Source organism: Hirundo rustica, chromosome 1 (genome assembly GCF_015227805.2).
Source record: "Hirundo rustica isolate bHirRus1 chromosome 1, bHirRus1.pri.v3, whole genome shotgun sequence".
NCBI lineage: Eukaryota > Metazoa > Chordata > Aves > Passeriformes > Hirundinidae > Hirundo > Hirundo rustica.
In genome coordinates this window covers 111,857,301-111,882,681 of record NC_053450.1, presented here as the reverse complement: position 1 = coordinate 111,882,681, position 25,381 = coordinate 111,857,301, and the positions used below count along the sequence as shown (strand labels likewise).

Genomic DNA, 25,381 nt, shown 5'->3' with positions numbered 1-25,381 from the left:
ATTCATGAAAGACATTTTTGTAACCCCCTTTTACCTTATAGGTTAAGCAGAAAATTAAAACAATATTGCGGATTTTTTGTAAGGAATGGAAAATTTGTACTTTTGGACAGTTTGTTTTTTCTTTCCTCTTTGTGAAGTTTCAGGAAATCGGTAAGAATTATCTGAATGGGTCCACATCCTGCATGTCTTTGTCAGGTTTATTATCAGCTTTAATAATCTAACTCAGTATGTGTTTTCAAGGTATGTAACATGGGCCTGTGTGGTGTGGATAATTGGGCAGTCAGAAATAGATCTTCATGAAGCATGGGCTCATACAGAGTCTAATAGGTTAACCAGTAAGATTTTTATATCTTTGTGCTGATATCATTATTATTCCTAGTTAGTAGCCTTCATAATCTTTACTGTAAGTAGGGCATCCAGGAAATTGCTGGTTGCTGGCTCTATTCACCAGATAATGGATCTACGTGCATTTTCAGTAATGCAGAAATTTGGGGAGATTTTGTCTACCTCTAAAAAATAAGCACACTGACAAAATTTTCACTGAAACTACCTGTTTATCAGGGTGAAGGAGCCCTTCTTTACACAGGGAAGACTTAAATTTACGTGAGCTAAAAATGATTCATAATTGCCTTTGATCAGGATCCAAAAAGAAGCTGATGAAGCAAAAGAGAAGATCCTGGATTACACTGAGAAGCTCAGCAAGGTGGCAGCAGACAAAGATAGCAGTGACCAGAAGTTATTTGCTGAACTGGATGACCTGACAAGAACAAAGCAGTTCCTTGAAGAGCGTTTGATAGAACTTATCAGGTTGGCATCAAAATACACAGCAAGCAGAAATTAAAATCTGTGCTTAGGGTGTTCAGGGATACTGCTTAGCTCATCCAGGTTTATAATCCCAAATTGAAGATACAGGTAAAGGCCAAATTCATTTGCAGTTGAAATTTTGCATTCCCATAATATAGTCAAAAAATGTAACACCCAATAATATCTCCTTAATTTGCTGTCTCTTTTGAAAAACTGTGTAGTTCTCTGCATGGCATGTGTTCTTCTGAAGCCCTGTCCTTGCAAAAGCTTCAGTAGGTTTTTTGATCTATCTTTTTGTCTGAAAGCTCCTCTTTTTAGCAGAGTTTTAGCAGCAAAGGAATTTTATATGGTGAAGCTTTCACTGTCATTCCAGCTGAGGTTGGTTAACAATAAACCAACACGGACAACTTCAGTGTGTCTTTCTTTCTTTTAACTGTGTCACTGCAGAGATAAGGATGCTTTGTGGCAAAAATCTGATGCTCTGGAGTTCCAGCAGAAGCTTAGTGCAGAGCAGAGGTGGCAGGGGGATACAGAAGTTAATCACTGTCTGGACTGCCAGAGAGAGTTCTCATGGATGGTGCGCCGACACCACTGCAGGTCAGTTGTTGAACTGTATTGCACTGTTTGAAAGTAAAACTCAGTATGTTCGTCTACGTGGAGGAAATATTTCTTAATGTTCACAGTTCAGTGATCAAAATTGTTGATAAGTGACATTGTAGAGGCTTGAAAGTCAACACATGAGCTTATAAGGGGATGAGACATTATTGGAAAGGTCCCTTGACATGTAATAAGATGAAGATCTGGATGCAACTCTGACTTGGGGAGTCAGTGTCTCATTTCTGGAAACAAAGATAATCACACCCTGTATAGTGTGTTTCTTTGAAGGACTGTGCACTGCTCTGTTCTTGCTCTAAACAATAGTCACTAGGGTGGCTTTGCTACTGAGATGGAAGTATTCCAGAACAAGTTTCAACAGGCTGTGGAATTATAAATTTGTTTACTTACACTAGCTGTGTTCAGAGATAATTAATTATTGCAGAGTAATCTTTTGTCATTGTTGTTTTTAAGTAGATATTGAACTATTTCCCCTACAGTTAATACTAGTTATCCAATCTAGATTTATTTAGAAGCATTTCAATGGATACATTTCAGGGTCCTAGTGATATGTTTGGTTTGTCTCTTTACTGTTCCTTATCCTCATGACGTGATTTGTCATGTGAGGAAAGAAGGAAGCACTGCATCTGTTTCCATTTCACCTGAATGTAAACAACATTCTATAGGGATTAGTGAATGGCGAAGTCATTTTGGGTAACAACTTCCAAATTACTAATTTCTGCTAAGGTCTCTGAAAGCTGCTTGTGTCTTCACCCAGTAATGATTTAAATGATTAAGAAAAACAAAACCATTAAAATTTCCTGAGTAACAGTCATCCCTCATGGATGCTTTTCTTCCTGAAAATGTCAAAATGCTCATTAAAAAGTAGTTGACAAGTTTAATACTGCAAGACTTCAGAGCTGAGAGGGCAGGAGGGATGAATGTACACATATGTGTCCAATACTCGATTTTTTTCCTTTCTGAGGGGAAGAGGGGTCATTATGAAGCAGAGACATACGGATATGTTTTTAAAATCCTTATAATCAAATCAAGTTTTGTTTTGCCTGTCTGTGAGATTTGGCTTGTGTAGTATTAAGTTAATTTTTTCTTATGTACTTAATATTGTATTGTATATTTATGGACATTTGATTGTTTTATATATTTATATCTAATTTTTTGTGTGTTTTAGTTTTTCTGTTTCACCTGTTTGTTAAGGTAGCAAAGTGTGAATGTGAATTTCTGTCCTGTGCTTGTCAAGAAGACTTGCTTCACTTCAGAAAGGATCACGGTCTGTTATGACTTCTGCCAGTGGGTGTAACTTTCATGCTTTTGCAGAAAACAAGACCATTATGAGAGAGCCTCAAACTCTGTCCTGGAGATATGTTCCAGCTCTGTGTGGTACTTTTCTAACACCTTTGGTTTTGAATCATTTCTAGAATGTGTGGCCGCATTTTCTGCTACTACTGCTGCAACAACTACATGGTGACAAAGCCTGGTGGAAAAAAAGAGCGTTGCTGCAGAGCTTGCTTTAATAAGCCTAGAGTCATTGTGGACACTACAGATGACTCTGGATCCAGTGCCAACCAGGAAGGATCACCGGCTTCATTGGAATCTCCGGTGTCACCATCTGAGAGGGCTTTTGGTTAGTTTATTGTTTGCATGCTGTGGAGAAATAAGTTGGGTTCTCTGACAGTCTCCAAGAAACCACATGGTCACCTCCTGCTCCAGTGACCCACAGGTCATGGAGTGTTTTCAGGATGGGACTGATCCTGTCTTTGAATTTGATTGATATTGAGAGAAATGTTCATGTGTATTGAATGTCAGTAAGCCCAAGAGTTTCCATTACTTCTAATAGTTATCTAAGGCTTCTGTAAATGAGGAAGAATGGCCCAGGCTTCCCCCTTAATGGTTTTGTTTGTTTGTTTTCCAGACAACCAGCTAATAGTGTTTATGTTTCTTCTCATGTTTTTTTTGGCACAGTTGTCAGTGAAGCCTCTAAACCACCAGATGATGCAGCTTTTGATATAATCACTGATGAGGAGCTGTGCCAAGTACAGGAATCAGATTCTCTCCACAATGAAAGTCAGATTGAAAGAGACTCTCTGGAGCAAAGTGTGACAGATCTGTGAGTAAACACTGCTTCTCAAAGAGAGGACTCTGGGATTTGCTTTAGAATGTTCTTTTTCCCCCGTTCAGTGGGAGTAGTCAACCTCTGTATGGAGACCTCTGTTCCTAGGCCACATGTTCAGTAGAACAACACAAGGTAATTGTGGTCTGTTTGCACGGTCACCATTCAGTCTAGTAAATCTGAACCGCTCCATGCTCTCTCTCCACCTGCTTCACCACAGCACAGGGGAGTAGTCCCAGCTCTGTGCTGTCATCAGGCCAGCTGTCACCATTAGAGTCAGCATTCTGACTCTCTGTGTCTGTAGACTTCCTTACTACCTTAGAGATGACAGCTTACAGATAAGAAAAATTGTGTAGCTACATCTGGCACCAGTTAGTTCCTTTCTTAAGAAAATGTGAGTGAGTGCAGATTTCAGTAATTTTTTAACATCTATTTCTACATAAATTACCAATGAAAAGGATTTAAAGGGCATCTGAATATCCAAATGCTTGGTTTGCAAATTACACTGTAGTATTATTTACTATTGTTCAGGTATTTTTATGTATTTTACAAAAATTCTGGTGTGTAAAATATATTGTCTTTTAAGAAGGAAAAACAAAAAGAGCAATTTCACCTAAATTATGTACTTGCTTTGCTTCCAAGCAGAAAAATAGACAGGATAAGTCTAAATGCTAAATTGAAAATAGTCACAGAGTAAATAGTCTGCTGCTGAGAAAGTAGACCTAGACTCTTTTGCACTCAACAGACCCATTTCTGGTATAAAACACAATAACTTGCAGTTTGGGTTGAAGACAGACAGTACAGACTTGTCTATTTGGTAAAAAAACTTTTCAAAATTCTACATAGATGTTTCTTGGTAAATACCTTAAATGTATTCTGCCTACCTTATATAGAGTTAATACTTAAAATATATTCCTGCTTATCATGTGCTGGGCAGACATGAATGAACTGGGCTTCACGGTGCCCTTGTGAATTTCATATTGCCTTTGTTTTGCAAAAGGACAATTTGTGGTGGGGAATTTTTGTTTGCTTGTTTTATGAAGAAAAAAGTGAAGTGTAGTACTTCTTTTAATTAATGCTATCTGCAGCAGGTATATTACAGGTGAGCCTAGCTCTGGAAAGAAACAACCAGGAGAAGAGAAAGTGGCTCACCATTTGTTTTGATTCGAAATTAGTCTAAATTCATCTTGTCTGACAAAGTGTTCAGGCAGGAAGGAAGGATTGCCACTAACCAAGGGAATACTATTCTTGAAGAGCACCCATGGAACAACATAGTTGCACCATGTAAACTTTTAAAGGTTGTCCAGCTTCCCTTGTTGCCAGATTATAAGCAGGAGAGCCAGGAAATAGTGCTTTATCCTATGTTGCCTTTTGTTAGCAGTTTCATGAGCAGGTGGGAGAGTCCTACTGTGGTTGTACTTTGAACTTGAGCCTTTTTTTGCAGAGAACACAAATGACACCTGTCCTTTGCCATGACATCTGGGAAGGTGTTTGGAAGGTCTCACTAGCCTGAGCACTGGAGAGGAGAATGGCCTTCTTGCATTGCAGATGACCTGAGTGTTGATTGTGGGTTTGTGTTACGGGAGAGGTCTAGAAATTGGTACATGAGTCAGGTGATGGTGTGGTGCCTGTGGTGCTTGTTAAAGAAAAATAGCAGTGCACAGTGCTGATTGTGACAGCACACAGGTTTTCTCACTTGTTTCTGTGGTGAGGAGTACACATGTACCCAAAGCTTGAGTGTCACTTAGCACAGGAACAGGAAGTGCAGCAAGAGATACTTTTGGTTGTGAGTAAATGTGGCAGAGCCGCTGTATTGAGTATGAGCAAAGGTTCTGCTGACCCTGTGTCCTATCTTTGACAGCAGCCCATGAGATGTAGTGAAAATTTTCCACCGTGTTTTCTCCCACAGTTCAAGGACCTGCAGTTCAGTGACTTTCTGAGCTACTGGTTTGACTGCTGCAGATTTCTAGGCTGTACTGGGCTGACCACCTTGAACTTCATGTAGACTTATCATCTTTATTCTTTTTCTTTTTGAAGTGTCCAGCTAAATGTGGCCTGATTTCTAGGTGGAAACTTCACATAGTCTCCACTGACATTCCAGTAATGTTTTCTTTGCTTGAAATTGAATATTTGGAGTAGAATTCGCTGCTAGTATAGGACACTAGTAGATACAATGTCTGGGGTACACACAAAGGATCCAAGATGGTGGTTACTAGATGCAGATCTCAGGAAGGCATACAAATAAGTCCGTTTTCCAGCTAATCTTTATTGAGATCTACAGAAAATAATCCAAGCTAATTTGGTTTTGCCAGAGATTTGAACCAGCTGGTGGAGCTTTAAAATTAAAGGAGATGAGCAGCCAGGAGAGGGAAGAGAAGGGAGCCTTGCTGTCCAAGTAGGAGATCTGTGGTTGATGTGCTCTGATGACGTGGTTTCTTATGATTCTGGCTGACAGCAGAGATTTTCACATTGACCATACCTAGAATACTAGATAGGAGTCCTTACTGTACTGAAAATACAAGTTGGTCCTCAAAGCAGTGAATTACCTTAAAGGACATTCCTGTTCCTATTTTTCCCCCTTTTGGTCCCTACTGTATTTTTACTCTGTTTTTCACTTGGTCTCTTCACTTAGCTCTGCCACTGTTGTTCTTTCCTTGAAGTGACATGAGACCATTACAACAAAATTATTTAATAACAGCAAATTTTGAGAGGCTGTCTTTATTGGTACAGGTCAGTTGAGAATCAGTTAAAACTCACCTTAGTCATCAACTGCAGAGGTGTGTGGCAGGATAAGAGAGATGATTGTACCATCATAACTCTGGCAGACCTTGAAGTAGCTCTTTCCTAAAGGTTAGAATTAAGCAGCAGTTGCTTCATCCTTTCAGGTTTGTTATGTGTGTTTGGACCAACCTGATCAAAATCTTAAATGTGAGAAGCTGAGATTAATTGTGCAATTGTGATACATCCTGCTACTTCAAGGCTCATGTGTTTTCTTTTGAAGTGTTGTATTTTTAAACTCTTACTTCTAAAGCATTCACATTTGCATGTTTTGTTCTAAAACAAAGGGCCCCAGGATGAACCAGTGCACTGTGTTTCCATTTTTATGTGTTGTAGGCTTAACATGCCTGCACTAAGTGTTGCAGCAGCAAAATCAAGATCATAGACAGCAGAAGAGTGAAAAACCCCAAAGCTGCCACTAGCCTGATACAAGAACAAACAGTTTATTCACACCTTGGTAGTGGTAGAGAGAACATCTCAGCCTGTCTGCACGGCGGTTGCTTTGGTTTGAATTCTTTTTTTTCTTGATGACTCATAACACTCGTTGCTGACCTAATTAGAACTCACGTGGCCGGGCAGGGTGTGGTGTAGCGGAAAGGGGGAAGTGATCCTGGTCCGAAGCATTCCCTGCCCAGTGCAGAACCAGCCAGGAAGGAGAGGGGACAGGAGCACCTCTTGCCTGGCAAAGCCTGCGTTGCAGTTGTGTGTTGGGATGGCACGTGACATGCAGTCACGCCACATTCCTTCGAAGCTTTGTTTTTAAGGATACTTCACTGTGGGAGAAACAAGAGATTGTGTAGTAAGGACAAGATTGCCTAAGCAGCTGTTTCCTTAGGCGAAAAATTGAGATGGGCAGACTGCTGCCAAAAAGGGTCAGGTTCCTCTGAGTTGCAGTGCTCTGACAGGAAGGCCTGGGTATTACTGGGGAGTAAAGGAACATGCTGAGAATGTGGTTTTTGAAGGAAGGGTTTGAAGCAGTTAAAATTGGTATTTCAAAACTGTAATGCAAAGGACTTTGACCCTTTGGGCCAGACCCAACCCTGCCTTTATTGCAAGCAGCCCACAGCTGCATAAAGTCTTCCCTTTGCTCCTCTGCAACATCCCTTCTTTCTTTCTCCCTATTCCAGTCTCCACACCTGTTCTACTGCTTTCTGCAAGAGCTTTTGCACACTTTTCTGCCCCCTGCACATCTTTTTGCCTCCAACTGGGAAGTGAAAAGACCACAGGTGGAAAGGGAGAACTGATGGAACAAGGTTGGGAAACAACTAAGGAGTCCGCAGTTTCATGACAGGGGAATCAAGGTGCCAGGAAAAAGAGACTGGAAAGATGTCATGATATAAAGAATGTGTGGAGACTCAGGCTGTGAGAGTTTGCATCTGCAGAAACGCTGCTCAGCGTTGGAGCCCATGTGTGTGTGACATGATATCCCTGGTTTTTACAAGGGGCCTGGTAACCTGGCAACATTGAGCTCTGTTATCAGATATAAGATACAAAGATGTGCATGGGACATTCAGACTGTGAACCTGATATTTGATGAAAGGCAGATGGAAATGCTGGTTTATTACAGAAATTTTAGATGAATGCTAAAGGATTTTGTGTACAGTCTTTATCCTAGATGGAAAAAACCCCCCAAACATCCAAAAAACCCCAACCATACATGCAACCCAGCATGAAGATTGAAATATATATGTTGTTAATCCAGGAATTCTCATTAAATGAACGGGCTCAACTAAAATCTGTAATATATTTGAAACAACTCAAAAGCTTTCATTAACAAACAACATTCATGGAAAACCAGCAGGCCAGAGGTTTTGGAGTCAGGAAATTCAAATTACTTTTATGTCATGAAATGTGGAGATTTATCTCATTGTTTTTTATACTTTTTGAAGATCTTCTGCACTGTTACTCAGCTACCAGCTTGGATTGAAAAAGCAGGAAGCAATGAAGTATCATGATGAAAATAAGTTGGTTCTAAGCTGATCACAGTGTTTTTACTAATGTTCTCTTTCACTCAGGCTCCCTACATCAGTATTTACAAACAAAACAAACAGAAAAAAAAAAAGTTGAAACATTTTCTAGGCAGTTTTATAGTGGGTACATGCCTGTGGCACTTTACCACACTATATAAAGCAGTAAAAGGTTTAGAGTCTTCCTCTTTGGTGGTTTGCCACTGTTTAGCTGTAACTGCCATTTGGCACGTCTTGATTTTTAATAATTTTTTGTTAGTACTTCCTGATTTTCATTTCCATGAAGAAATAGAGGGTTAAGAAGCCATAAGAATAAGCAAGAGCATTTGTTATGGTAATTGCATATTCAAAGCTGCTGTTCAATTTAAAGCTCCAGTCTGTGATTTTTATCAGTCTGGAGAAAGTATAGGGTATCTGGGTAAGAATAAACAGGACAACTACAGAAAATATTTTTATAGATTTGTTCTTTTGAAGACTTTTAGCACACAGTAAGGTTTTAATAAATAGTGAGTAACAGATGATCATGGCTAGCATGGGAATAAAATAAGCAAGTCACTTGTATCACTTCAAGAACCAGTTCTGTGCAATAGTTTGGATATTCTTCCTGGATATTCTTGCCTTCTTAAAATTAACACCTCTCATAAAACAAAGTGTAGTGCAGCAAATGCTTGTGAGATCGCACAGATCAAAACAGAGATTAATTTGCCCCATGTCTTTCGTTTGGTTTGGCACACGTGCATTGGTGGCAAAAGTAACAGCAATGAGCTGGTCAAAGGTGATAGACATAAGAGTTTGCATTGAAGTGTATAAAAGCTCCATATAATATGACATGCACCCTGCCTGAAGTCCACTCCTGAGCCACAGAGTATGCCCAGAGTGGGGATCCAAAGAAAAACCCAGTCAGCTGTAGACACATTCAGCAAATGTACTGTCAGTTTCTGTCAGCATCTTGAGTTTCATGTAGAAACTTAGTATGACAAGGACCAGTGCATTTCCTGCTTCACCAGGGATGAAAACAACAAAATATATATGTGTCAGGAAGACTCTTATTAATATGAAAATTCTCATTTCTGTTTTCATAGGGATCAGTGATGGAGAAATTATAATAAAAGCAGTATCTGTAGTTGCCATGTTGCCTTCTTATTAAAGGCAGCCTGGAAGGAGACATACTGGGATTTTTTTACTCAGCAAATAATTAAATCCTAATACATCTAGGAGACAGACAAAATCCTAAGTGCTAACAGATAAGTGTTGAAGTAAAGCATCCATGACAGACAAGAGCAAATCTATTTATTTGCTGAAGAGGATTGTCTTGACAGTAAAGACCCAAACACAACAGCTGGTGGATTTAAATACATCATCTGTTACCAGATTTATACTGATGGGGACTCAAAAGCATACTCAAAAGACAATTACAAAGAGGCTTCTGAAAACAGTCTAAGGATTAAGCTTTCTAATACATCAGTGATTTAGTGCTTGAATTGAGGGTTTCTGGGGAAATCCATAAGAGAAATAGAATTTGTTTTGCCAAATTTCACCATTAGGCTCAGGTTGCAGACTCTGAGCATCAGAGTTGTTTGGCTTGGGTTGGACTTGTCCCAAAACGCAGGGTTTGAGTCTCAATGCATACTTCAGAACTTGTGGTTCAGTTAAGCTTCATCTTGTTCTTTAGATGTCAGTCACATCATTAGATAGCAGCACTTCTTCCTTTCCCTATTTCAAGTGACTTAATGAAAAAAATTGAGGATTTTCATTAATGTACTACATTTGTATTACTCTCAGAGGAAGGAGTGACCAATTCTCTGTCAGCCCCTTCCATCACCCTCCCTCTCAAATGCTGATGGGGTTTTGCAGTGTCAGCTCTCCAAGTTAAGGAGAGGCTTAACTCCTTAAGCCTCTCCTTAACTCAACAGCCCTGCAGTCAGGGCTGTTGCCAGCACATAAAAATAACAGCCCTAAGACTAGCAATCTTTGCATGCTGTTTACCTGGTAAATTAAGTCTTTTCTGAGATAGCTTTATTAGCTTTTTAAAGATTTAGCCCAAAAGCTAAATGCCCTCTCTGTTGAACTACAAAAAACCATGTTTCTGTGAGATTAATCCTACTACAAGGTATCACTCAGTATAAGATTAGCAGGACTCACCTCTGAATCCTTAAGATGGGCTGAAAGACCTCACCCAGTGATTTCTAATATACAGCGGTTTGAGTGTCCCTTGGTTCTGCAAGAGAGGGAAACTAGAGAGAGAGAGAAACGAGCCCATGCAGGCAGATCTTAGCAGCTTGTGCTACTGTAGCTGGAGTGCTTCTGGGACTCTGACTTGTAGAGCAGTGAGCTTGTATCTTTACTACTTGAGATCGGTACCTGCAAATGTGCATAAAGAAAGAACAGCACCAAATTTGACTTATTTCTGCAGTGTCATTTATTGAAAGAACACTACTGACAAAAGAAATGTAAGGCTGTGTAATGCTCTTTAAAAACTGAGTTCTCCCTTGTGTTTCATTGCATGTGATAGCAATTTCTCTGCCTCTAAGAAACAAACTGGGAGCAAGGTGCTAAATATTCACAAACTGTTCCTGTCAAACAGGGGAGCAATAGGTTGTGATAACCACCTGCTTTTATCAGTTATTTTCAGATGCAGAATGAGGATGACACAGCAGTGGCTAAGATGTGTGGTAACATTTGGGTTGTGTGAATTCATCCCCTCTAGGGAGTGGGCTGAGAGAGTAGCTGTTACTCCTGGGTGGATCAGTCTGAAGAACATTTGATTGTAAAGCTGTGAAGGACTTTGGGTGCAGAAACCACCTTGGCTGCAGGGTACCTGCAGGCTCTGGGAGATGAAGCAGCCTCTGTGGAGGTACATGGAGGGCTGGGCAGCAGCTCTGCTGAAAGGACTAGGGGCTCTTGGTGGATACTGGTGCAGACTCAGGCCAGAAACTGCTTCTGCTATATCTCTCCTATAATTCTGCCTCACTTTCCCTTAATAGCCTCTAAAGAATTGTGTGAAAATAAAATTCAAAGGTATCTTAACTAAGTGTTACCCACAGAGGTGGCTGTAGCCTTGGTGACCTACAGGCTGCAGTATGTGGCCTACACTGGCAGCAGTCTGTCAGTATTTTTAGTGTTGATTTCCAGTCGTCTGTTTGCTGCCTCTGGCTGGAAAGGGGACTTGAAAGCACCCTGGAAATCCCTAATTGCTTGTTCTGAGCATTTTGCAAATGCAGTGTTTGAAAGCTGTCTTCATCTGAAAGCCTTTGCCAAACCTCTTCCCTATCACAATAAAAAAAAAAAAAAATATTTGTACATTGTCCCCTGGAGCACAGAAATATTCCTTTGTCATGATTGTTTCCCTAGCTTGCTTTCTGCTTTCTCTGTATTGTCTCTTGTCTAGAAGATAGAGTGTGACCAGTTTTAAGTCTGGGGAGTCCTTTTGTATTGTTTGTTGGTTGTTTTTCTTTGTTTGATACTGGATGTAGCATAGCTAAGTCATACATACTTTTTTGAAAAATAGCTGGGATTTCCTTTATAGGAGTAAGCAGCTCACCCATAGCACACTGTGATGGATCTTCATGTCCATCCGTCTTTTTTCATGTAGTTTTGCAGTTGACTGTGTGATGCTTTCCCATCTCAACATATATCAGGGTTTGCCCTTAACAGTTCCATCTGTTTCCCACCTATACACCTTCATGCAAGACACTGTCTTGTACCCTGTTAAAGACTCAGTCAGCTCTGGATCCCCCTTGCTCCATCCCAAATCATGTCTCTCTTCTTGCCCATGTCAAGGGTTGTCTGTGGTAGCCTTTCTTCTGATCCTTTACTGTCCTCTTTCTATTTTCACTGCTCTTTGTTGGGTTGGAGAGGAAGGCTAATAACTAAGTCAGGGTGCCTGGGGTGGGTCTGACCTGCTAGATAACAGCAGGCCCAGGGAATCATTGGTGCACTTCAGCATAATGCCTTTGATTGTTTCTTTGCATTTTCAGATGTGTTTGCTGGGCTAAGCAGCTGTTAGGGGCTCTGTACAGCCTCCAGTCTCCGTTTCAGGTTTCTGCCTTTCACTCAATTCGGTAAGACTCTCACCTGGATGACAATAGTTCTCTCCAGAAATCATTGCACTGCTGACAGGCAGATGGCTTCTGGGATTTCAGTGCTCAGCCACCATGAAGCTGACACCTCAGACATGTAGCTATAGCTGTCAGAGCTCTGCTTATGAAAACAGAAAATTGCTGAGTCCAGATTTGAACCAGCTTTTTCAGGTTTTAATTCTAGAAGCGACTTTTAACTCCCCAAGCCATTTATGATACCGGTCACAGGATTTTTAGTATCATTTGTAAGAAAAGTTTTCTGTGTATAAAAACAGGCACACCGGACCAGACCATCCACCTTAGGGACAGTGACCAACAGCATGTGCCTGAGGAAGTGCATAAGAAAAAGAATGAAGCAATAATTCTTCAAAATGCTCTGTCAGCTTCCAACAATTTGTGTCTTGAGGCTTTGCTGAATCAGAGCTGTTCTCTTCTTGCTGTAGTGTCTTTTCCATGTTTCAGTTCTTTCTGCTTTTAGCCCCACTTCATTTTACTTTTAAAAAGAAAAAGAAGGGAAACAACACAGACCGTTTAAATAGATACAACAGAGGGTGCATATTCATAATATGGGGACCTGGCAAGCTGCAGGAACATCCTTAGTGTTGACACAAAAGGTGAATGGGTCATTCAAGAATAAATGCTCCTGTCAGGGGAAAAATGCTCCAGTTAAATTATTATACTGTTTCTTACATTACAGCCTACCAGACCTTAGTTTAGACTATTAGACTCAGTGAGATATCATAAAGAGAAGGAAGATTTTCTTTGTGATTATAAGGCACTTTGGTTTCATACACGAATTAGGAGACTTAGCATTCCCTTAGCCTTACATGTGTGGTGAATGTATTGGTTGGAACAGCCAAGTGGCAAGCTAACCACCTAACCATGTACTGGGCAGCAGCAGCAGGAATAAGGAAAGTCATGTGTTAGAGGAGAACATGGAACATATATTGGTCCTGGGATTTAATTTCTATTTCAGGTTTCCAAATGAAAGGTGAAATTAGTGGATTAAATCAAGAACTATAATGGCATTGCGTAGCAAATCTTGGAGTGTGACACTTCTGGAAAGCCTGTAATTGTGTAGTTCTCTTGCTCTGCATGAATTCAAGGCTGTGAAATTAAAGCTGTGTAGCTAACCTGGTGTGATGGGAGACTTATGTGAATCACAGCATGAAGCCAGTTGCTGTGCAGGCAAAATATATGGGTAGGTTTACAAGCTATAGTTATTTTTCTAGTTTATTGGTTTGAGTGTTTTTGTGGGTTTTTTTCAGAATCAGTTTTCTTATCTGGTTGTATAAAGGTAGTTAGCAATGAAATTATTTATATCAGTAAGTATTTACACAGATGTTGTACTAAACTTTATGGACGAACACATGGTAAGTACTTGATTCCTACATTCCTAGTGTCTGATTACAGCTCAGATTTTGGCACTTAATTACAGCTTTGAATCTTCCATGCACATCCCAGCTGTCTCTTTAGGGTATTAACAGTAGTGGTGTGACTCTGCAGAAGTCAAGAGTTATTAAAGAGGCTGCAAGAGTAAAAGGACAGGAATATCGAGATAACAGTTCAGGAAATGTATAGACAGCGTGTGCAGTTTAATTTGCAGTCATAACAGTAAATTCATCCTGTTTCCAAACAATAATGCCACTGCACTAAACTGACATGTGATTGCATGTGTTGACACAGTATATTCAGATGCTGCTCATGACCACCTGAAGGAGATATTTTGTCCTGCTCTTCTGCTCAGCAGTGCTGCTTGTAGAGCAATGTCCCATTGGATTTAAAAGAAAATGCTAAGCTATGCATTGGTTTTGAGAATTGGTCTACAGCAGGTGTGGCAGTTTTGCTCTCTTGGGGCATTTAGGGCACTTGATGTTCAGAAGCACACATGGTATTACATTTTATTAGATTCTGCTGGTTTGGGGAAGGAACCAGCCAGCTGGTTCCCTGTAAATAAAAATCCTTGGCATTTTTCTGGGAACAACAGCTTAATTGTCTCAAACTGCTGTAATGCAGAGAAACAAAAGAGTCAGTCAGAGAAGCTCTAACTTACTTGGAAACTATCAGCATTTGTTTCCTGACTCTCAGACTCATCCTTCTCTCTGTGTCCAGCCCTGTAATTCATACCTGGTGCTACTCCAGTGTTCACCCAGAGCATACACCTTTTTTGAGGTAAGGAGTGGATAGCAGGTTCTTCCTTCTGCTTCACTGCTCACTGGATTTGGAGGAAACATCCTGCTTCATCATCTTGTAACAGTATCTTTGGTGTACTTGTGTTTGAATCATGCAGCATTTCTTGTACGAAAAGAAGACACATGGTAGCAATTCTACGGCAATAGAATATGTTTTGCATACAATTGTCAGAGTAAGGAACTGGATAATATGTCTGTGGAACACATTTCAGATTAAATTCAGGGGGATGTTTTACCCTTTTGCGAGCTTTGTTTAAGGGACAAGTGCAGACTGTTTTGCTTGTGTCTGCCCCTCTAGTTCTCACCTGCCAGAGAATCTTCAAAACCTGTCATCAGCTTGTTAGAAATTTATGTTATGATTGCAGAAAATATTTTCTGGACGTATATATGTATTCCTCTTAACTCATGAAGCCAGGATAGGAACAGTTTTATGTTTGTGCACAGTGGTGAGCAGAAGGGGGCTGTGGTTTTGCCCAGTTTCGTCACTAGAATGTGCCAAGTAGAAATCCTAGAATTTGGTATCAGGACTATCAGATAATTTCTGTTTTAGGAAGGCATCAGCATGCAAATCACATTTGGTCACATACTACTCAGAGAATCATGATTTTCCTTCTTTTCCTTTTTCTAGAAACAGCACATGTAATTCTTCAGCCTTTGATGAATCTGAAGACTGGCAAGTTGCTCAAGATGCTGAGATATGCTTGTTGAAGTCAGGAGAAATTATGTAAGCAGAACAATTTCATTGCTATAGGCGAAAGCATGAAGGCTGAGCTCAGATATCAGCTATGTGAACACAAACCTTGCAGGCTCCTGGAAGAGCTGCTCACTTGTGTCCTGCAGTAGAGTTTGATCTGAGGAGGATGGGAGGGTGTAACTCAGCCACACAGAGCAGCAGCAATGAGCCAGGTCCTCTCTCCAGCCCTAGAAAACTTCAGTGCAGCTAGGGAATAAGAAGGAAACATGTAGGTCCACACCACATGAGAAAACATTTCCTATTTTTATTGCAGGAATTGCTGTCAACACGAAGGGAGTTTAGAGAGAAGGCTGTGCAGTTCTAGCAATGTCTGAAAGAAACTTAGAGAAATTCAGCTTTTCTCACTGTCCCCTTAAACCTAGCTTTGAAATTTTGCCTTAGTTATCGGAAAGGTTTTAAACTTTTGAGTGCAAGGAGATAAATTGGTCCATGTTTCAACCTTGTTGCTGCTGTTCGGAGACTCAGGTAAATGAAACAGTAACTAGAATCATAGCCGGGCTGTAAGGCAAAACCAAGAATGATATTCCGTTTATGAAAATCAAAGGTCACCTGAGACACGACAGGACTGTGGTTTACTCTGATCTCACTGATTTGCAAACAGTTGATTTGGCCTGAAGATTGACAGATGTGATTAGTTTTAGTTAAGGTAATGTAGGTGAGATCCCATGGATCTTAAAAATTACAGGTTTCCCCTGAAGAAAGCAACCAGTGTTCTCCTGCTTCAGGGCCTCACTGTTCACAGTCTTAAATAGATACCAGAATGAAGTCAGCTCATCTAATGCTGTAGGACTCTACATCATCTAGATGCTAAGAATTTCCTTTTTAACTAGAAGTATTTTGAGTCAGGTTTTTTTACAGCTTGGCTGGGTAAAATAGACCCAGATGTAGCTTTAAGTGCTTCAGAACAGAGCTGCTGTTCACATTCCATTCACCTGTACTCCTGATCCCTCCTGTTTCCTGTGCAAATTTTTATATTCACCTAGGAAGGTGAATAAACCAGGTAACTTACTTTTTGTTTAAGAAGAACAGCAGAGGGCAGCACTCCTTTCTTATTTGTAGTAACTCTAAAAAGCTTTATTCCAGCACTGGTTTTCTTTAGTTAAATTAAATTAAAAATTAAATAAATTAAATTAAAAATTAAATAAATTAAATTAAAAATTAAAAAATTAAATAAATGAGTGAACAAAATCCACTCGTGCTGGAGTAGTGAGGGTTCTTAATATCTGTCAGCTTTTTTGTAGTTTTTACCTTCATTTGAGGCTAAATTTTTATGCATCTTGTGGACCTGTCCCAAATATGCTGTGGAGTCTACCTGAAACAGATAGAAAATAAAAATCAATGATTAGTGATTTTGTCTGAGTAAGTGGATTGGATCTCTTCAAGTAATAGTGTATTTCTCCCTCACAGGATGAAATTACCCCTTACAGTAGAAGAGATCATTAATTTTGGAGAAAGCAACAGAGAGCTGTTCATCAAGTCCAGCACCTACAGTATCATTCCCATCACTGTTACAGAGATGGGACTAACAATTAGCTGGATCTTCTCATCAGACCCCAAAAGCATATCCTTCAGTGTTGTCTACCAAGAGTCCGAAGACACGCCGCTGGATCAGTGCAAAGTAAGGCCTTTGTCTCCTTACTGCCTTAGAGGTTGTAGTGCTCTACACTCATCTAACCTACAGCAACTGACAAGTATTGCTAGGAGGTCTTCACCAGAATGCCAGTTGCTATTGCATTAAGGATTTGTTTCTCCAGTAAAGCTGCAGTTCTTCTAAAGGCAAAGCTACATCAAATGTTGCCTGCAAAAGTTGAGTTGAAAAGACCTGTAGCTTCTGTTGGTTGCATCTGAAATTCACCGGGTATTATTAAGCAAAATTGAATGTCCAAGTCTGCAAAATCCTTTTTTTTTTTTTTTTTTCTCAATTTCACTTAGCTTGTAAACTCTTTTAAGTCTGGTTTTGCCAGGCTTGTGAGCAGAAACCACAGGGAAATAGATACATTTCTTGGTTTACCTATATTTCTTAAAATGAATCATACACTTAAGTGCCTTGATGGTGTGCAAAATCTCTTTGCCAGTGTCCAAGGTGCCCAGTTTTATATGTGCTGTCCATATTTCATGAAGATTACACATTAAGTGAATCCATTTTGGTCAACTAATTGCAAAGTTTTGCTGAAGACAACGCAGCTGTTGGTTTAATCCACCGTGGTAGGGTGAACTCTATGGCTGTGATTTACTGGGGGAGCAAGACATTTATATAGCTTGTGTTAATTCACTGCACAGTTATTAACCCCATGTAAAATATCTCTTTTTCTTAATCTGAAAGCTGAGTGAAGTGTGAATGCTGCTTTTGTCTTGATATATTTCTTTGGTAAAACTTTGTGTTTTATAGGGTCATCCTTGATCTATGTCAGCTGCTCTTCTGACAGCTCTGCTAGGGTTTTACAGCAAGATACACATAGAGCCACAGATACACACACTTCTGCTGTAAGCTCAGATAAACAATTAAAATTTGATGAGAAAGCTTTTTTTTATTACACAGGGAGTATAAAAACATATATTAAAAGAAATATTTAGCTAAATCCTGCTATTGGATATATGGATTTAATCTACCACTTGCTGAAGTTCTAAAGTTTCTTAGATTAACATTTAAAAGTTCAGGATTTGATTCTATCTCTAAAGCAGAGATTAATTGCCATGGGTTAGTGCTGTTGAGATATAATCAAAGGAAAACATATATCTCACAGTGAGATTTTAGTTTGGGTGAGTTTTTAATGCTAATCAGTTAGAGTAATTAGTTTTGCAGGCATAGATGCACTTTGGGAGTTTCAAGGTGGCTGAAATCAAGGTTTTCTGAAAGAAAATACCAGTTTATAGCAAACTTCATTTTGATTTGTACTGAATTCCAGGTTCTTATCCCTATGACTCGCTGCAACTCTCATAAGGAAACTATCAGAGGACAGGTGAAAGTCAGAAATGCTGGAATCTACACCCTGATATTTGACAACACATTCTCTAGGTAGGTCCTAGCCAGTCGTAAAAGGTGAAATAAGATCAGTTTTGCAGACTATGGAACTGATCAGATGCACCATTACTCTGCCATTCAAAAGTAAGTATAAGAAATTTTTTCTCACTTGCCAAGGTCTTCAAGACTGAGTTTTGGTTCTTGTTCTTGTTTGAGCTTTTTTTTTTCCTACCCCCACAGCAGAATTCCCATCTTCTTTCTGAACCTCTGGGAGGTTAACAGAAGTAAACAAGTAATTTGTGACTTACTCCAGGACAGTTTAGTCAGGATTGTCATATTTTTAAAAACAAACCTGATGGCCATTGCACAGACATACTTCTTTTTGACAGCAGTGAATTTTTTGCCCAAGTGTAAACTGAAAGACTGAATACACATTTAAGGCTTTCTCTCTTGTTGGCTTCAGCTAACATGATCTTTTTGCTGTCTTTCTTTCCTTGACAGGTTTATCTCAAAAAGAGTGTTTTATCACTTGGCTGTTGAGCGACCTGTCATCTACGATGGAAGTGATTTCCCATAGCCTTTACTATACTGTGTATTTTTAATTAAATGTTTAAGATATGCTATTATTTATGTACACGTGTAAGCATTCAGATTACCACTGTGTTTGAAGACTTTGAAACTATGCAATAGTTCTAATGCACTTAAGAGGAGATGTGTACACTAAAAACGGAAGCCTTTTCAGGAACACTAATGGTTCTGTACTGTGTACAGATTGCTGAAAAGCCATGTTGTTTGGTTTAACAGGTCAATAATAACCAATTTTTTTTTTTTCAGTGGGGAGAAAAATAAGTGTGGGGGTGTCTAAATGCAAACTGAAATTCTCTGCTGAAAATTGAGCTATTTTTCTTCAAAAAATATCCTTCAAAAGGATATTTAAAGAAAAATACCTATTTTTGACCTCCTTGCTGAGATGTAAACATAACCATCTCCGTTCTGCTGTACTGCTCCTACAGTCAGAGCAGCAATTATGCAATACTTCAGTCTGCACAGGCAAATATTGTAATCCATCTGGAATTTTTTATCTTTTCCAAGTTTTATAAGCAGCAAACCATAGGAGTTTTATACATTTTGGGCTAAGATTTGGTAAGTCTTAACTGACTTTTTCCAATGCTTTGGCACTAAATACCAGTTACAAAATAATAAACACAAAGCATCAACTCCTTTCACTTTGGCTCACCATACTCTGTACGTTGGCCCATGGAACCCAATTCCTACAGTGAGCACCACTGGCAGAACACAGAACATCCCCTGTGGAATAAAGTACTGTTCACTGGTGATATTGGGAAGAGGAGCATTCCTTTTTCCTGCCTTAGCACCTTATTCATCAGCATTCACAGGAAAGCACAGTTTCTGAGGAGATCAGCAGCGTCTCTCTCTCTCTCTAGACCACGTGGAAGGCAGCAATAATGTTTGAACCAGTCTCAAAACATCCATCTAAAATGGAATGCACATCCAGGCCTGGTGAGCTCTCCACCCAGTGTATTCTGTCCCTTTCCCAAGCCTTGCAGTTGCCCTATCCAACTGCTAATTTTCCATCTCAGATTTGGGGGCTGTTAACACTGCCTTTTAAGGGAAGACTGGATTCTCACTTATACAAAATTTCTATGCAAACCATCTGCTTTCTATATAGAGTTTCAGCTTTTTGTCAAAATACCTGAAAGTGGATTTTTCTGTATAAAAGAACCTGTCTTCAAAAGAATGTCAAAGCATTTGGCAGGAGAAAGAAGAAAAGCTCTTTCTCCCAACCAGCCCTCCTCATAATTTGTGTGTCTGATTTCTCATGTTATTGTTCTCCCAAGGAAACCTCAGACCTCGAGGGTTTTAGTGCAGCAGATGGTAGAAGACCAGCACAATCTGTGAGGAACCCTGTAGAGACTTTGTGGGAGCTGTAGCTGGTGTACAGGGGTCATGGTGGGAGACAGAAAATAAAGCATGAGAGGAAAGAAGGAAAAAGGGCAAGCATAAACTGAAGCAAATGGTTTGGGGAGAGGAAAGGGGCAAACTTGTAAATGTAAAAGCAAGGAGAGTGAATCAGAGAAACGAACTCAGCTAGAGAAGGTGGTCAGGAGAGGGCAGCTGGCGTTTATGTTTTGCTGGTTCAATCCAATACCCATAAGGGATTTCCCACCCCAAAAGACTGTTTGTTTAAAAAGTGGGGGTCACAAACCAAGTGTTGGACATTTATATAGGAGCAGCTGAGGCAGAGGGAAATTTCTGATCATAGAAACGAAAATAATTGCAGTTAAAACTAAAGACTGCTCATCATTTGTTCCAGTTGTTAACAATAATATAATACAGTGATCTTGAAAAAGATTGTGAAAGAATGACTACTTTTCATGGACCACCTAGGATTTAGGTCTCTGGCTCATGAATAGTGTTCCCTTGTCTTCAGCTGCCTTTTTCCCCATGGTGGTGATGTGCTCCCAACCCTCTGCCAGGCAGAGTGTTCAGTGGAAGGTGCAAGCTCCTGCAGGCTGCAGTGCACTTAAGCCCTGACCTAGTTGTGTGCATAAAAATGAGATGGACAAGAGACTGATGTGAGCAATAAATGACACGGATTGGTTCATGAATTACAGCATATTTCAGTTTTGAAGCTATGTTTTACATTTAATTAGGCATGAAGAGATTATTTATTGCTTAAAAATGGAGTACTGTGTACAATATGCAATTCACTGAGCTGTTTCTGAAGTCTGCTGCAGTTTTCTTTTAAGCTTTTAGGTGTGGTTTTTAAAAACATTTTGCTGTTGTTTACTTAGAATACTAATTTTACTAGGATATCTTTCTTAAAATGCCAAATGTAAGGTAAAGGGACACTGTCAAGTATCTTCAGCCAAAATACGACATCTCTGTTAAAAAATATTTGAAGTCTCTCTGCTAAAAATAATTTGACAGCCTTGCCTCTTGATTTCCTCTCCACATCCAGTTCTTGACATTTTTTTATCCTGTGGCAAATATTTTTAAGCCCTTGTTCATGTAGCTCTTAAAATAATTGTCTCCATGTAGGAAGCCAGATGTTTCCCTGAAGGTCTCTCATGTAGGCACTCCTGAGACGAGCTAAAGCCTATGTCTGGGAGAAGGGGAGTAAATCCACTGGATTGTTCTCATTTAGCATTTGAGTCTTTATGGTCCCTTTTCTTCAGGTTTTCATGCCATTTGAGAGTAATTTTATGGCTTTTTTTTTCTCTCTCTCTTTGAAAAAGCACTAAGAGTGGGAGTCAGAACCTGTAATTTTAAAGATGTAAAGAAAATGTTTGCTTCTGACCAAAGACAGTACTTAAGGAGAAGTTTCAAATGATGAAATATCAGGCTGGTAAGGTACAAATGGATAGGAGTGCAGCTGTTCGAAGAAGCTTCCCAGGAGCAGTAATCCCATCATAACAGCTGGAAGAGGCTGTGCAAAGACAATAAAGAACTTGACATTAGTGGAGACCTTTTGTTTAAACATCCCAGACAGTTCATTACCGGAATCATGGAAACCCAATAAAGGACTTTGCACAAGGGCAGGCTTGTGTAAGAGATTATCTCATTCAAGCACCTCATTCTTCCATTCATAAAATGCTTGTTCATGTGACCTATGCCAGCAATGCTGAAAATTTGGTTTTTTATAGGTACTCAGGTGATTTGTTGAATAGTGCTTTTTATTATCTGCAGGAATGCAATAAAGAGAAAAATACTTTAAATTGATCATGAAATTAAGGAGATGTCATATTCATAAGACAAAGAGATTATACATTGTGGTCAGCATAAGCAATTAGCTGTTTTTCTGGGTGCTGTAAAGGGTAAGGAGACATGGAGGGTAAGATTTTTTGTTTTGAAGAGATTTATGCGAAGGAAAGAATGTAGTTTCTTCAAGAAAATGACAGTGTTCCTTTACTCAACATTACTCAATGTTTCTTTCTGAAAAATGAAAGAGGTATTGCACAAGAGTGTACCATGTTACAAAACAGCAAAGCTACAAAAGCCTGACTTCTTTCCTAAAACTGAAATTGCACTATAGTTTTAATTATGCTCAATCACTGAGGTTGTAACTTGTTCAGAAGCATCTTTTGGTCTTAACTGCCAAAGAATTGCAAGCCCTGTTCACATCAAACTTCCTGCTTCAGATATGGGAAAAATCATGTATACCAGTGTCTGTACAGTTACAGAAATGTAAACGGTTGTGTTGGAATGTTTTTCTTGATGCTTTTTCTTTTCCTTTTTTAACCTCAGGAATTTAAGAATAAAATTCTTTATCATTGTGGATGTTCATACCTTTTTTGCCTTGTAGGGATAGCTTTGTGTGAAGATAAATCTGATGACTGCATAATCTACTTCGGGTTTTTATGAAATTTATATTGTGCCATCCTCTCATTTCAAAGCTACAATTACCAATAGAAGTTTCTGAGCATCTCCAGAGGCATCTGGAGTCCTGGCTCCACATTCAGAAGCTTCCTTCTAGGAGAGGCTCCAGCACAGCCCAATCTGGAGTATGAGGGACCTGCAAAGAGTGAGTTTTACATCTAGCCGGTACACATGTAAGTGACCATACCTTGCTGTACCTGTGCTCTGCAGGGAAATGCTGCAGCCGTTGAAAGTCTTTGTGTTCATCTCCATTTTTGTCCATACTGGGAAATACCCCCTCGTTCCTAGGGGAAAGGCTCTCCCAACCCTACTACTGCCTTACATTTCTCAGTCTGTGCCCCAAGAACAGGCCTTGGCACACACGGGTAACATTTTTCTGTGGGGACCATGTGAAGCTGTCGCAAAGTAGCCTCTGCATTAGTGCTTGAAGCGTCACTTTGAAGTCCAAATATAGTAATTATTCCAGAACTTTCACACCCTTCCGTCACTTCCCTGCTCTCTGAAAGAGGTGCTTTTATAAAGACATGTCTGTTTCAGGCACAGCAGGCACCAGGAAGGCAGGTTTGCCTGCAGAGAGTGAAAGTTTCTCGTGTGCTCTCCCAGCTTCCTCCCCTGTCCGACAAGCAGGCTCGTGCTGTGCTACGTGACTGCCTGCAGCATGGTGACAATGCGGCACATGGGGCAGGGATGAGTCCAGCTGCCTCTTCAGAGGAGAGCAACAGCATAGGAGACTACAGCCCAAACCTGGGAACAACTGGGAGAAAATGGCCTCAAAGAGAACGGAGGATGCCCAAGCTATGGAAGATCTCAGGCCTCTCCCAGGACCTGCAGCAACTGCTCAGTGCCCACCCTGCTAGAGCTGTGTGTAAAACATGAGCAGAGTCCCCTGGCACTGCTCAGGGGGCAAGGGAGGCCCTTTGCCTGTGAGGAAACCACCCATCCTGGAAGACAGCGTCAGGTGAAGGCTGGGGACACCCCAGCCGGGCACAAGAGGGAGATTGTGGTAGGATAAATCCAAGTAAAATACCAGAGCAGAAAGATAGAGGAGCACAAGAAGGGTTTGACCACAAGGAGCTGTGCTGCTGGCAGATGGAGGCCCCCAGCAGATGCAAGGGGGAGTGATGGCAGAAAACACCTCCATGACTGAGTCCCTGCTGTGCGTCGACAAACAAGAAGGGTTGGTGATGAGGCTGCAGCCAGAGGGGGGCAGGGAGGCAGCTTCCCCCTGAGTTTGTGTGGTGAGAGCATCTTGGGGAGCCACCAGCAGCTGCTGGACTGCAGGCAGCCATGGTGGAACAAACCCCAAGAGGGAAACCCACACCCAGAGAGGTTGGTCTCCAGCTTCCCCTGACAAAGTGATAGGAGCAGCCTGACTCAGAGCAGGATGTGCATGACCCAGGGACAACCTCATCACCCAAACTGCTGCAAGTTCATTGCCATTTCACCACCCTCAGCAGTTTCACCTGCTGATCAAGCATGAATATTTCCCACTGTGTTTTGGAGACTGCAGGTTTACTTTCTGTGAGATGGCCACGAAGTTCAAGTTCCTGGGGCTGGCGAGATGTAGTGCAGAGAAGAGGAGCTAAGGTTTGCACACTTATTTGCTTGCATAACTCGGGGGCTCTTTGGGGGCCAGGAGAACCCTCTGTGTAAGAGCACCATCACCCCCAGCCTCAGGAAGGGGTAGTGGGGCTGAGCTGCTGTGGGGAAGCATCTGCCCCAGTGTGCTCCCTCCTGCCCTGCCTCCCCAGACTGCACCCCAGCCGTCGCCTCAGGAGCCTAAACCTGCTCTGGTGCCTACAGGGTTCTCAGCTGCAGTTTCCACACCAGCAGGGTTAGATATTTGAAATAAACCCTCTTAGCAAAGTTTTCCTTTGGCCTCTTTTGGGAGGGGTAAATGCTGGGATTGCAAACAAGTCATGTGTATGGATCCAATCTGGGAAAGGATGTGTGGGCAAGAAACAACCAGTTCATCCCCTTGGTGTATGTGGCAGTGTCTTTATTTAATTCTGGCTTCTGTTTGCTGAGCACAAATGACAAAAAACTCCACACCCTTCTTACACATACTGTAAAAAATATGTACATCTTTGAGCATTTTTCTTCCTAAGGAAAAAAAAAATCCTAATAAATGTATATGAAACTTGAACCCCATCTGCCCAGGTATAACCTATTAGCTAGAAAAGCAGCACCAAGCTTTGCAAAAAGCTCTTGTTTACCAATATGCTTTAATGATAAATGCATAATGAAAACAACTTTTCCCTGGAAGAGCTAAGTACCAGAAGACAGACCAGGTTAAATGAGATTATTTAAAACAAACCCTCCTGAGCACTACATCCTGCAATTGAAGAGTGGGAGGTGCAGGCTGCAGTCAGGCATGACAGGTGAGGCCATGTCCCTGTGACGGGATGAACAAGGGGGAACATATAAATGATGCCCTGTGGGCTCGTGTTTTGGGGTGCATTGCAGTAGACCACTTCTGGGAATGGCAGCCTCCACAACCTGATGTCTCATTCCAAATTTTAGTAGGTTTGGCACTTAATTACTCCCTGTCTTGCTGGCCCTAGGTTCAATATAATTTTGCAAATATATTAGTGCATAACTGGTAGTCAGTTGAACCATGGGTTTGGTTTTTGTGTTCTGGTTTATGACAGCTTTGCACCATACAGCAAATTTCCCTGGGACAGACAACTCAGTGTCTCTGAAGCCCTTAATTTTTTATTGT

General features: G+C 40.6%; 1 protein-coding gene across 7 annotated transcripts in view; it reads left to right on the top strand.

Annotated features, from left to right (window-relative positions):
- Nucleotides 1-22,560, top strand: part of FYCO1 (FYVE and coiled-coil domain autophagy adaptor 1) — a 44,161-nt gene extending 21,601 nt beyond the window's left edge. For 5 of the 7 annotated variants that reach the window (XM_040085566.2, XM_040085583.2, XM_040085574.2 and 2 more), the window contains 9 exons: nucleotides 640-807; nucleotides 1,252-1,401; nucleotides 2,835-3,040; nucleotides 3,379-3,523; nucleotides 12,249-12,332; nucleotides 15,171-15,266; nucleotides 16,704-16,914; nucleotides 18,203-18,312; nucleotides 18,760-22,560. In XM_040085566.2, the coding sequence (XP_039941500.1) occupies nucleotides 640-807; nucleotides 1,252-1,401; nucleotides 2,835-3,040; nucleotides 3,379-3,523; nucleotides 12,249-12,332; nucleotides 15,171-15,266; nucleotides 16,704-16,914; nucleotides 18,203-18,312; nucleotides 18,760-18,835 (1,246 nt within the window). In that variant the 3' untranslated portion in view covers nucleotides 18,836-22,560. The remainder of the gene's footprint in view (nucleotides 1-639; nucleotides 808-1,251; nucleotides 1,402-2,834; nucleotides 3,041-3,378; nucleotides 3,524-12,248; nucleotides 12,333-15,170; nucleotides 15,267-16,703; nucleotides 16,915-18,202; nucleotides 18,313-18,759) is intronic. The other 2 variants (XM_040085600.2, XM_058421961.1) reach the window with 1 other exon arrangement.
- Nucleotides 22,561-25,381: the final 2,821 nt, after the last annotated feature.